The sequence below is a fragment of the Akebia trifoliata genome, chromosome 14 (assembly GCF_017979445.1).
Source record: "Akebia trifoliata isolate Shusen 1 chromosome 14, ASM1797944v1, whole genome shotgun sequence".
In the NCBI taxonomy this organism is placed as follows: Eukaryota; Viridiplantae; Streptophyta; class Magnoliopsida; order Ranunculales; family Lardizabalaceae; genus Akebia; species Akebia trifoliata.
In genome coordinates, this window is record NC_141388.1 from 5,128,842 (window position 1) to 5,143,343 (window position 14,502).

The window sequence follows — 14,502 nt, forward strand, 5'->3', positions numbered from 1 at the left end:
TGTATTAATGCCTTCTTTAATCTTGAACCCAGAAAAGGCAAACCTCCAAAGCCCCTTAGTGACAAAATTAATAGTCTGTACAAGATCACATCTCTCTCTCTGTTCACCAAAATTAACAAGAGCCCAACTAGTGTCAATAATTTCAAAGAGTAGTGCTAAAACCATCTATTGTTCCTACACACTTTCACGTCAGAATGTGTGATATGAGGTACAATCTTGAGGTCACTCTCGTATCCAAACTTTGCAAGTTTTCATCTCTACCTCCCAACTTCTCTATGCTTGGATTGGAAAGAGTATTCGTATGGTTTTTGTGCAATGCTGTAACTCAAGTGATGCACGCGCATGAGATGTTTGCTGCTTCTATTTCGAATTAGTATGGGTGATTCTTGTATAAGCCAAAATTCAAATTATGGACTAGAACAATCAAGTAAACAGCTTTCTTCAATTCTAACTTCCATCATATGAAGGCATGTCCTTAATGAAATTTTATTTTATAAAAAAGATTAAACCGGATGGATCCAAATCCTGCCATAAGGTAGGGTGAGGGGGCGAGGACTTGGCAGGCCGGCCCAAAGCCAAGACCAATACTATTCATTCCAAATCAGGCCTGTCTTGACTAGCCCGATTTTTACACGACTAGTTAGGTATGTAAATGGGCTTGGCCAAGCTGGGTTTCGAGGGTTCAGCCTCAAGTGGGGCCAGACCTGTCGGAAATCAATAGTAATTAGGCTGGGCCTCGGTATTAGATTTAAAAATTTTAAAAAAAAAAGATTTTTATAAAAGAAATGAATTATGAGAGCTTCTATTTCCACACCAAACTTTTGCTAAGGCCACCCCAAGATGTGTACTAATTCTTTGGTATTTACATATGAATTAGGGTGGCGTTAGCAAAAGTTGGTGTGGCAATAGACTTTCTCATAAATTATTTTATAGATATAAACTGTTAAAACTTATCTTTCTTTAAGATGAACTCAAAAATAAATACCCAAAAGAGTATGGGTTTTGATATAAAAATTTCCTTTTGAGGCAAATAACAATCCCAAAAAAAAAAAAACTACACAACCAATCCAAATTACACTCACAAATAACAATCCAAATTGACTTAAAAAAGAAAACGAAAAAATTAGACTTAAATCTGATTGTAGTTCTACTAAGTAAATTTACACCATTCATCATGTACTTGGAAAAAAAAATGGAATGATTTATAACTCGAATCTTATAGGCCATAAGGATTGGATCGGCCTCTCTCACATTTGGTTTTGGGCCAAGCCAGGATAGGTTTGGGAAAAGTTCGGGCCTTGGGCTTTTTTAACATCCCTACCCAAATAAATGTCCCAATCGATTTCTTTTCCATCAAATAGATGTAAGAACTAAAAACAAAAGCCCAATGGGAAACACATCAACACAAGGGATATATCCTAAGAAAGTATTTGGGAGGGTGGAAACCAATGAGTAGCCCCTAAATAAGCCCATAGATCAAGCATTTGCATTCATGGGTTGACTTTCCTTGGTAAAACATGGAATGATTTATAACTTCTTGAAATTAGGGCTGGCAATGGACCGGGTGTGGGTTGGGTAAGGTCTCTACCGATTCCATACCCGAATTGAAGCACACACACCCATAGCCGATTTCTTATCCGAATTTTTACACAAGTTTTAGGTGGATAACCATACCCGATTCTTGGGTCACCAAAAAATTTTACCGTCTTGTTTGAATTTTTTTATATTTTAATAACAAAAATTAATTACAAAATTATATAATAAAAACTCTAATTAATTACATATATTTATATATAGAATATGAAATTATAATTTTACCCTTAGATAAACAAATAATCAGGTAGGATATGACATATATTCATACCTGACCCTACAAAACTTTTGAGTAAATGGGTATTAGGTAATATTACCCAAATTCTTAGTCGAGTAGACAAATCTTGTCCATGTCCAATTTATTTGGGGTGGGTAGATGGGTATTATCCGACCCATTGCCAATCCCAATCCCACTTGAAGTGGGACCTTCGCATGAGCAACCTACAGGATAGGAATTTGTGACCAACATTATTGGTTTCCTCTTAACAGCTTATAAATATGAGAGATTTACTTGGGCAGACCTATCTCTTGTAATTTTATTATAAAAATGTCCCTTACTTTATGAATCAAGCGACCATGACTAACTTAGGTGGTGTTTGTTTGCGCTATTTTTCAGTGCTTATTGTTGAAAAAAATTAAATTCAGCACTTTTGTCAAAATAGCGCGTTTGTTTACTCGTGCTTATTGCTGAAAATAAGTGAAAAAAATTCAGCACTATTTTGATGCTGAAAAAAAGTGCTGAAGCGGTAAGCACTTCCTTTTTTCAACACGGACAAGTATGCCCTTTGTTTTTTTGAGCATGGACAAGTATGCCCTTATTCTTAAAAGGATATTACCTCTTATATCCCATGGATAAGTATATAAACACCCTACAAATTAATAAATCCACACCATAGCTAAATTATTTTGTCTTATATGGGTTAAAAGTTTTTGAATGAGTTGATTTTTGGTGAGGATGATCTCTACAATGAGGAGATTATCCTCACAAAAAATCAGCACATCTTAAAACTTCTAACCCTATCAAAACAAGTTCAAGAACCGTAAATTGTCCATTTTTTTTAAAAACTATTTTTAACAAGTTAGAAGTTTCAAAATAGGCTAATTTTTGGTGAGGATGATCTCTATATCATATAAACCATCCTCACTAAAAATTTGCTCATTCCAAAAAATTTAATCCATATAAAACAAAACAAAAAATGGCTATAGTGTGGGTTGCCCTTATTAATTCATAAGGTGCTTTTATAATTATACATCCTTCATTTCCATCGAATATTATTCATCCAAAATTAAGTTCTTTTAAAATTGATTTCAAATTTTGGTGACTTGTATGACATTATTATTTTTAATTTGAAATTTGTGGGCTTTTATAAATAGAAATTATTATTTATAAATTGAAGATTTGAGTATTATTTATTATTTAAAAATAAATTATATTTTATTTTATAAGAAATAATATATTTTATTGTGTTTGATAATAAATAAGCATTTGAAACATGTAAACAATGTATAATATGATTGTAAGGGTAACAAAGACAATTTATCAGTTTCAGCAATGTGTAACAAACATGATTCAGCATCTAAACAAACAACTTTTTTAGCACTTAAATTCAGCACTTATAAGTTTCAGCGCTTAATGCTATTCAGCACTTATTTTTTTCAGTTTAACAAACAGCACCTTAGTAAGTTTCAAATCTTACGAATGGTCGTTGGGCTCACATGGATTATCAAATTAGAAATCCAACAACACAGCCTTCTATATTTCATTGAAAAACCCATATTTAAAAGAGAATAAATAAATAAATCCTTTCTGAACTTGATCTTAGGTGTTGAAAGTGTATGGCAACCGAACTTTCAAATTTAAAATAAAAATTTAACAGTAAAAATTAACTTTACTTTTGAGATTTAAAAAAAAAAAATTCTTAGAATTGTTTTGTTTATAATCCTGTGATATCAAATCATGTTTTTGAAAGTTACAAATTGATACAGTTAGAATATACACTAGGGTTTGCTAGGTAACAAACTAAATAATGTGAGGTGTACTGCGTAACAAACTTCATAAAGTAAGACTCCTTTGGAGTTATCCAAACTTCAAGAGAATTTTTTTAATAAAAATGCAACAGTTAGGTCTACGGGGTAAATCTCTCTGCAAATAATTGTTCATCTTCTATCTAACAAAGGCAAAAGTAAAAGAACATTGATGGTGATAATCCCTAGGATCAGCAATTGAGTAGTCATAAACTTACATGGTACTGCGATGGACCTCAATCGCTCACGCGCAGTCCTTATACCAAACAGGGGACCACTTTTCTTTCACGCGCACTTTAAAAGGTAGAGTGAGACGCACGTGAAATTAACCATGTGGAGTAGAGTACATCTCTGATTTTCAACACAAATGAAAAATGACTATAAGCGTGTGGGATGCACATGTCTCACTACCATTATCATTGCTTCCACGATGTCTCACCACCTAAACGCATCGCCCATAGATTTTCATTTTCTAAATTCTAAGTACGCGTGGCAACACACTAACGTCGTTGTAGGCTTATTGTGTCCAACACGTTTAGAAGCTATAATATGTATCTGTGAAGGGAATGAGCTGTTAACTAACTGTCATCATTTGCCAACTGTAAACCAGATCTAGGACACCTAAAAGACTTGGCAGCTTCTTGTTCCTTTTTGATTTTTTAATGGGAAGAATGGAACTGATCCCTCAGGTAACCTGTCATCTTTTCCAGGTGTCACTATATTATTGGATTCAGACCCTATAAGCTTCCTCTGCAATCCAGCTCATTTGACCACCCATAGTCATGAAGAGGGGTGTCGTTCAACTCCAAAACATGGGTCAGTACGAAATGACTAAAATGCCCATTTTATTTCTATGTAGTGATGTTATACAGCTGGCCACGTTACAACCCATCTGAACCCCACTAAGAGAGGATCGTTAAAACAAGTGAGAATGCTCTTTTAATATTCGCCTCTATGTCCTTTTTGGGGAGTGGTGGAAAAAGAGGAGGTTCATCTGCCATATGTTGCGGAATATAACACCGTTTATAACGGAAATCCTTTGAACTAGAACGTAACATTGACCGAAGTTCCGTTGTCTTGTTAACTCAAAATGTAGCAAACAAGGGTAGAGGGCTTTTTTTGTCATTTTACTAGAATTCTTCCATTTTGCCACACTGATGCGGACATTCACGCTTCATTAACCCTTCAAAATGAGTACCACGATCCACAGGTGAAGAGGTCTCAACTTTCAACCTAATATGCCATTTGAAATTGAGTTGTGAAACTCGAAAAATTTCACTCGGCCGACATGGGAAGTGGATACACACGAAAAATGATTTACGATTATGTGCACTTGTCACATTGATTGAGTACAGATTGAATGAAATTTTTTTAATCAGATTTTTTCATTAGACTTTAAAATATTTGTTCAATCTAGATTGTTGGTTAAGTAGACTATGGATCACTCTGAGCGCCACTTTCCACTAATATTTAATCTATTAGTGAAATCTAGGCTAATTGTATATGAATCCAACTAACCTCATTAACTTAGTAATATTTAAACTCTTACAAAAAGTCATTGAGCTCACCTTGTGGCGTTTAAAAGCATGATCTGATGTATCAAGAATGTAGAGGACACAATTCTATAAATTTTGAAAAATAAATTCAAAATTAAATTATTTTTCACTGTTGAATTTTAATTATGAGAATTTTGTGGAATTTCGATAATCATCTATTTTTAAAACTTTTGATGGAGTTCAAATGAATCTGAGTTTTCTCATAAAATCTAGTTGACTATTATGTTGGAATGTTGATGTGGTAATCCATTTGAACTTAAAAGATAAGGAAAGTGTTTTCATGGATTAATTTAACTCTTGAACCGTTAAACATGCAACCAAGTTGCTTAGAATAAAAAAAAAAAGGAAATTTTCTTAATGCATGCACATTAAGATAAATTAAAAAAAAAAAACTTATAAATAAGTATTTTATGATATTTTTTATAGAAAAAATCATTTTATGATATTTTAGATGATAAATAATTTTTAGAGGTATATTCAACGCATCTTAGTGAACGAATTAAAAGCTCCCCTCCTCCCCCTCCCTCCAAAAATAAAAATAAAAATGTGATTAAGTATTTTCTTTTGAGTCGTGGTGTACTCCCCCTCCCCCTGCCATACACCCCTGACGTGACATGTGTCAGAATCATAGATTTTTTTTTTATTATGGTAGACAATTGCATATTCCTATAAAATATGTGATTGTATATCCTGAGAAAAAAATCAATGATTCTAACACATACCACGATTAAAATATATGAGGGTGTATGTCACAGGGGAGTGTTAGTTTATCATTATTTATTTCCTTTTTAGTGTGGGGTTGATATGTGATGTGCGAGGCCCAGCTAAGTGTTGGGAGAAAACTTTGATTATGTCCAGGGTCCTCTTCATCCAATCAAGAGATGAAGCTTTGAATAATCTAATAATGGATCAGTTGTTAGGATCCAGTTATCATGTAAAGATACGATTTAGTGGTAATCCACCAATACGAAGTTCATATATAAGCCCTAGAAAGAGTAGATGGTGGGCCACGTGGTGCCCATATGGATATTTTTAATTTCCATTTGTTTTGTTTGTTAATCTCCAATGGACCAGCCTTAATGTTTTCTGCAACTATGATCAGGTACGAAAAATCCGTTTCTTTATATAAAAATACCAATAACGGTACGGCGTTTCACTATCTCCAATAAAGGCCTTTTTACCGTTATGCTTTTTCACAGCTGTACTTTTTTTCTTATTTTTAATTCCAACCGTGTTAAACTGTCACGAAGAGTAGGTGGCGCCCCCATTTAATGCCACGTGACATTTTATTTTTGAGCCTAATTACCTAAAATCATATAGTTTTTGATTGAATAAAATTATTCAACAACGTTTTTACACGAATTAAAATTATTTTTTATTATTTTAAAATAATTATTATTAACATATCTCTCACCTTCCATTTTCTACTTTCATGCTTCATCTCTTTAAAACAGAGCGAACTGGATATGTCATCTTCTCTCTCATTCACAATACAGTCGAACACCAATTTCTACATATCCAACAAATTTGTTAATAAATTTTTTATAATATTTTTCTGATTTGAGAATTTTTTTTTATAAGTATTTTATAATCGAATTTACAATTTCTAATAATTCTTAATGAACTTTTACTTATCGAAAATTTGAAAGGTGCACATTCTATAATGTTTGCCTATGATGAAAATTATTGTTATTTTGACTAAGTTTATATTTTTATTTTTTTCATAAATTTAAACATGTATTGAAAAAAGAATTTACGTGTGTGTTGGTCTTGCAAGAAATATTGTCATTTAGCACTAAAAAAAAATTAGATATTAAAATATTTTTATAAAAAATAATATGATTTTTATTATTAGATAAACAAATAATTTTTTTTTTGTATTTACAAATAAACAAAAAAAATTATTAGTAATTATCAAATAAATAGTAATTTTAAGGAATTTCTAAAAATATTAGAAAAATTAAAAACATAAATATTATGATCTTTATTATTAGATAAATAATTTTATTTTGTAAGTACATAATTTTATAAATCAAATAACTACAAAATTTTAGTATTAGATAAAAAAAAAAATATATTATTATATTTAGGAACAATTATTTTTATGAGGGCATTTTTGTTAACTTGAAAATCGGCAACCCAACTGCCAATTTATTAATTTTTTGATAAATTCAAAAAAAAAAAGTTATAAATGGGAAATTTATTATTATAGTAATTAATACTTACAAATAATAATAACTATTACATTATTTTTTCATAAATTTCTTTAAAAATAAGGAATTTTTTGAACAAAAATAATAAAGTACTTATAATTATAAAAATAATTAATAGTTTAACGAATTTTTGACAATAAAAAAAAATTTAAAAATTAAAAACATATTTTTTACCCAATTTTTGTGAAAAGAGGGTGATTGAGTGGGGGATCATGGGGCCAATTTGTATAGAACGAAACCAACTTTCTAACAATCAATTTTCATTAAAAATAAGTGATTATTAGTTGGGGAGCAGGTTGGTATGAAAATCGATCTGTCAAAAGGGTATTTCAGTCAATTTATACATTTAACATTGAAAATGAGCGGTCAGACCATCGATTTATTACTTTTTTAATAGATTCAAATATATATATATATATATATATGGGTGGCGTTCAAGGGCCAACTTTTTAGCAAACTTTTTGGCAAAACATTTTTCAAAACATAGGTTAGAGGTTTTGGAATGGGCTGATTTTTGGTGAGGATGATCTCTACAGTGAAGAGATCATCCTCACCAAAAATCAGCCCATTCCAAAACTTCTAACCCATGTTTACAAGTTGAAAAATCGTGGACCGTCCATTTTTTATAAACTGTTTTTGATGGGGTTAGAAGTTTTGGAATGGGCTGATTTTTGGTGATGATGATCTCCTCACCATAAAGATCATCCTCACCAAAAATCAGCCCATTCCAAAACCTCTAACCCATGTTTTGAAAAATGTTTTGCCAAAAAATTTGCTAAAAAGTTGGCCCTTGAACGCCCCCCTATATATATATATGGGGGGCGTTCGCTGGCTAACGATTTGGCAAACGGATTGGCAAACTTTTTTCAATCGTTGGATATAGGATAATCGGACGGACCAGATTCAAAATAACAGTTGATCGGTTAAGTTATAAAACTATAACTTATTTACCGCGCCATCCCTCTCTTTCATAATAATTAGTGTTTCCTCCCTCCTCTTTTAAAACCCGATCGAACATAACAAGGAGTTCTCTCTCTCTCCATCGTCAAGAACTCTCTCTCCATCGTCTCTCTTCGAACATAACAGGGAGTTCTTTTCGAACTCTCTCTCTCCATCGTCTCTCTTCGAACTTAATTGCAGCCGAAACCCTAGAGAAGAGTTTTGCAGCGAAATGAGATCGTGCGAGGGTGAGGTAGTTGCAGAGTTCGTGTTCATGTGAGAGAGAGGGTTTCAACGTTCATGTTTCGTCGATGGAGTTGCAGCGAAGTCAGCCATTCATGTTTCGTCGATGGAGTTGCAGCAAGGTCAGCCATTCATGTTTCGTCAATGGGTTTCAGTGCGAGGGTTTCAGTGTGAGTAAGTGAGAGAGAGATAGAGAGAAAGAGAGAGGCAGCGAGAGAGAGAGAGAGAGAGAGGCAGCGAGAGTGAGAGAGAGGGTGAGAGCGAGTGAGAAGAGAGAACCAGAGAGTTCTCTTCGAAGAGAAACAGAACTCTGTTCTGTTCTCTCGATTTTAAAGAGGAGAGGGAGGTCGCACGAAATATAGCAAAAGTGTAGGGACGGCGCTGTAAAATTGTAAATTTTATAACGTTAGTGTGATATTCGATCTCGTCCGTCAGATTACGTTTTATCTAACGGTTAACAAATATTTGCCAAAAAGTTAGCCCGCGAACGCCACCCTATATATATAGGGTCAGGTTCAAGGGACATATGAGAAAACATATGTAAAAACAATGTAACATTAATAAAATTTTAAAATATGAGTTAGAAATTTCGGCTTGAGCTGATTTTTTGTGAGGATGATCTCTATGATGGGAAGATCATCCGAAAAAAAATCAGTCCAATCAAAAACTTCTAACCCCATTAAAAGTTATTTAAAATGTGGACCGTCGATTTTTCGCCATTTTTTATCACTAATTTGTAAATCACTTTTGATGGATTTAGAAGTTTATGATTGAACTGATTTTTTGTGAGGATGATCTTTTCATCATAGTGACCATCCTTGCAAAAAATCAGCTCAATCCAAAACCTCTAACCCTTATTTTGAAAAACCATTGTTTTTTCATATGTTTTTACATAAGGGCCTTGAACCGCCCCCATATATATATATATATATATATATATATATATATATATTATATATATATATATATATATATATATATATATATATATATATTATTGGTTTAATCATCATTTCTTTTATGTTTTAGATCGATGGGTGCTAAGACAGGATTGTGCATAAGATTCTTGACACAAATTAAAATTTTGACTAAGATCCAAACCGTTGGATATGAAAAAAATAACGCTATCAAACATATGTAATATATTGATAAGATAACTCATTAAGTTGGTAATTTATTAGGATTTTTTTAACATCAAACAACATTTAAGGTTTACGTCATTCAAACCCAAGGATGAGATTATAGAGAACACATAATAATTATTATTTTTCTAAATATCACCCCCTAGTTTTTTAAAAGATTAGTACAGATTTTATGATTGATTTTATTTAAAATACTCTAGAGTATTTCCCATTCGAGTCGGGTGTTTGATGAAAAGTTGTGAGGCTTATATTTTGATCTACAACGGGCCTTAAAATGATGTAAAAAATAAAACCTTTGATTCATGATTTGACAAAGAGTCGTACTCCAGCATGGTGCCTAGTCCCTATAAAAACATGAATAATGATGAATGCATGCGATTTCAATACGCAATTGATGTGGCAAGGGCATAGAACAATACATCTTTTTTCTATGTAAGATCTATGATTTTATGCCCTTGACACATCAGCTGTGTAGCCCACCGCGTGCATTCATCACCACTCTAACAACATACACTGTTTATGTGGCACTTTTTTATCAGAGTTTATAATACATTGGGTAGCTTGCTACATAGAAAATGGCTTGGGGTTCACATTTTGAGAATTAAAATGAATAATTATCGAATCGAAATTTCATCAAAAGTTGATCTTGTTTTGAGAGTTTTCTTAAAAAAGAATTTCTTTTATCTCATTCAAGATAATAAGATAATTTTTAAGGGCGTAAGTGGTCGGTTTGGCCCAAGTTTGATTGGCCCTAACTTGATCCTAAAAAGAGACAGTTGTAGCATAAAGCGGACCACTCCTATACTCCTATCGATCGTGCATAAGTCAGCTTAGTCCAGCCCGAATTTAATGGATCTAGAAAATTTTGGGCTGGACATCTTATTTTAATTTGTTTTCTATTTCTAAAGAAGACTCGAAAGAAACATTTCTACTGTATCTACACAGTAAAACACTGCACGTTTATGTCTAAGTAAAGTCTATCTGTCCTCCTCTCTGTCTCTTTGTTTTATAACTTTTTTAATTTCGTGCCCCAGCTGTAAACATCATCTCTGAGGCCTACTCTCTCTCTCTCCTTAGTCCTTATATACCCCATCTCTTCTCTTCTCTTCTTCTGTTTCTGTTTCTAGAGAGACTAGTGGAGTAGTTTGTAACGGAAAAATTGACGTATCGGACATGACGATGAGCAATAATATCGCAAATTTCGGAGATACGACACTCACTAAAGTGTTCGTTGGAGGCTTAGCTTGGGAAACTCAGAAGGAAGTTATGAGAGAGCACTTCGAAAAGTATGGTGAGATCTTGGAGGCTGTGATCATCTCTGATAAAATATCTGGTAGATCCAAGGGCTACGGATTTGTAAGTGTGTTGGATTTGGATATAGTGATGATATGTCGATATGTATTGGATCATCTCTTTATTGTGGGGGGAGATTGGCTAATATGCGCTGGTGGATTTTGGTTGTGTAGGTGACGTTTAAGGAGGCGGAAGCCGCAAAGAAGGCTTGCGAGGACGCTACGCCGGTTATTAACGGGCGCCGAGCGAACTGCAATCTGGCTTCGCTTGGGGCGCGCCGCCCGAGGTCTTCTTCATCGACCACACCTCAACAGGGTACTTATAGTTTGATGATCTGTATTTCTCTCCCGCTTTTTTTTTTCTAAAAAAAAAACAAAAGAAATAGTTAATTACTAAAACACCGTCAACATGACACCATCACGGTTGTCCAGGATCCAACATTGGAGGAATGCCCACGTCAGCAGCACAAACAAATCAGGTACAGTGGTATTATCCAATGGGGACACCTGCTTCCCCCTTCCATCATCATCATCATCAGGCCATTCCCTTCCATGGTTACGGGTGAGTAAAATTTTATTTTATTTTATTTTTGTGGTTTTTGCAAATTTTCATTTGATCTAAAGATCAATCATATATGGTTTGCATATTTTAATGATAGGCTGCGACACACATTATAAAATCTTTTCAGGTATTCTCCAGCTTACATTGCTACGGGTACGGGTATTAGTCATAACCCTGTAAGTTCGCCTCTTTAGTTGGAAGTACTTTGTCCAACGAACTGTACTGAGTCTGAGATATGATATTTTATTTTTCCTTGGGATTCGATTTGAAAAAGGATCTCTAGGAAACCATCTATTATATAGTTTTGCTGATTTAGAATTGTTACACAGAAGCTAAGTTACGGTAGTGGTGGGCAAGCAGCAGCAGCGTACATGAATGGGCACTACTCTCAGATGTATCCAGGGCAGGGGATGATGCCAGCTGTCTATCATCATCAACCACTCTATCAATTCCATCGAAGCCATACGATGGGAGTTCCTACACACATATTCCCATCCCCTCCTTCCATGGCTCCTAACACAAGTGAGTAGTAGTAGTACTTAAGACTTGTTCAGTTATTTTAAGGTCTTTAGTTATTTATTTTAAGAATCTTAAAAGGAAAATAACTGATAAAGGAAAATTGATACATATAAACAGGTTGTTTGGCTGTGGAGTAAGGTTCTACTGAGACGCAGTCAAAATTTTAGAAGGAACTGCTAAGAGGACTTGGGTGTGGAATAACAATATGCTGCTGTGATGATCAAGACCCAAAACCACAACCCTATTTTTTTTTTTTTAAATCTAAGATTCTTCTCTCTTTTTAATCTGCTTTTGTAGTTAGGATTTGTTTTAAGATTCATTCATTCTCTCTCTCTAACTCCGTATCTCATATTGTGATGAAAAAAAAAATGATGTTACTTAAAGTCAAGTCTGTTTACCCATCTTATTAATGGTGAACTTTTAATGGCTTCATTGAAACCTCTCTCTCTCTCTCTCTCTCTTAATTAGGTGTGTCAATGGGTCGGTTCCGATGAATCAATAAATTAACATCTCCTTTTTAGTTACAATTCTCAAATTAATTGAATCATAACCTAAACCGTCAAAAAATTTCTTTGGAAAGAGAGAGACAACAGGGTGTTTTGTCGCAAGGAGAGTAATGAGCACATTCTGTTTATGAAAATCTTATGACTATCGTTTCTTTGGACGAAACTAAATAAGTTCTTCGAGGTTTCTTTTGAGGACTTTGCATTTAAATGGGATAATCTTTGTAATTTGTAATTTTATTTTTGTCGTTATAGTGTTTTTTCTTCTTCTTCTTTTTTTTTTTTTGTATTCCTCTTTGAGGGGTATCTCAGCCTCCTTTGTATTCTTTTTTTAGTATTTATAAAATCTTTATACTTATAAAAAAAAACAAAATATTTTCAATCAATTCGGTTTCAAAATATTTGATTATAATCATTTCCAATGAAAAAGGATCCAGAACTGGGGTTTACAGTTCTAATTTGGTTCCTGTTAAATGGGGACCCATTGATGCCCCTATAAACAATGAAAAAAAACATTCAAGAGTCGAACGTGCAAAAAACATGTAAGAGTCAAACAGGCAAGATAGCACAGTGAGATGGTTGGCTGTTCAACAACTAAATGTTACCATCATTTCCATACCGAGATCTCTCTTTAGTAACAAATTGTAAAAATAATTATCTATTACACCATTAATTTGTGTCTTAATCTTACATAAAAGGGTTTGATTACTAGGTGGAATACTAAATCTTATGCGACAAGTTCTTCCTCATTTTTTTTTATTTGCCGATAATGTTACCAAGCAGCGCAGACATCAGTTCTATAATAAATTTTATCTCAGAGGCCAAATCATGGATGCTTCGCTAACTAGAAGAAAAAAAAAAGAAGGGATTGAAGACATCCTACAGTTATGAAAGATAATTTTGGGACACTTTAAAAAATATGATAAATTAAAGGGTGGTATAAAATTCGTCTATTTCAGTGTGTCTGAGAAAATATTCAACCAACACAAATATTTACAAACTGTATCATAAATAGAAGATGCGCGCCCAGGCACCCTACCTTGATTGCGTGCAACCAAGACACAATCTATGAAATCAAAATGGGAAAGCATAACCAAAAATCAAATCAAAGTCACACACATCCAAGTATGATTTCACAAATCTTTGCTCAGGCTGTGTGCGGCTTGGATTGTGTGCTTAGGTGCACATTGACATGTCTGGGTTAAATTTCATAAAATTGTGATGCTGCAATATATTGAGTTCTCCTTTCTAGACTCCCAGTCATGTCTAGTTACCATTGTATCATATTCTGCTCACTTAATATTTTATAATAGAATAATGATTTTATGATGCCCCCCTTTGACATACGCCCCCATCACAGAACCATAGATCAATTGCCTCGGGATAAAAAGAACCATAAATATTTTTCTTGTGTATCCTGAGGCAAATGAATTACAGTTCTGTGATGGGGATGAATGTCAGAGAGATGGGTCAGATTATCACGACTCTTTATAATAGCAAATATAACATGATCAATTCCCAGGACATTTAATATTAATAGTGTCAACTTCACTGCATATGACACAATGTTTAGCTAGAAAAGAAGTATAATGGCATACATAACACACTTAACAAGCATCATCATTAGAGAAAGGGAAATAGAAACAGCAAAAAATTACCACAAAACCATATTATTACAACAAATATATGATTAAAATAAACTAAATTAACCTTGCTAGCATGTTTTAAAAATCACAAGAATATTACACCATGAAAGAGTTAGTCCGTAGTGATGCAGATTGTAAAGTTGATCAATTACAAATTATAGATGCAGCCTGCACAAATTCACCCCAAAATCCAAGTCTTGATGAGGTAAATTCACTTCCCAAGTTAACTCTTCTAATTTGAGCTCTCAATCTTAGATTTCAGTTCTCTA

At 33.5% G+C, this 14,502-nt stretch overlaps 1 protein-coding gene across 1 annotated transcript; it reads left to right on the forward strand.

Moving 5' to 3' along the window:
• The first annotated feature begins 10,817 nt into the window (after nucleotides 1–10,817).
• Nucleotides 10,818–12,336, forward strand: LOC147385735 (putative RNA-binding protein ARP1). Its single transcript, XM_086422897.1, has 6 exons — nucleotides 10,818–11,067; nucleotides 11,178–11,319; nucleotides 11,436–11,565; nucleotides 11,693–11,741; nucleotides 11,895–12,087; nucleotides 12,202–12,336. The coding sequence occupies exons 1-6, from the start codon at nucleotides 10,885–10,887 to the stop codon at nucleotides 12,219–12,221; spliced, it is 717 nt and encodes a 238-aa protein (XP_086279023.1). The 5' UTR covers nucleotides 10,818–10,884; the 3' UTR covers nucleotides 12,222–12,336.
• The last annotated feature ends 2,166 nt before the right edge of the window (nucleotides 12,337–14,502 follow it).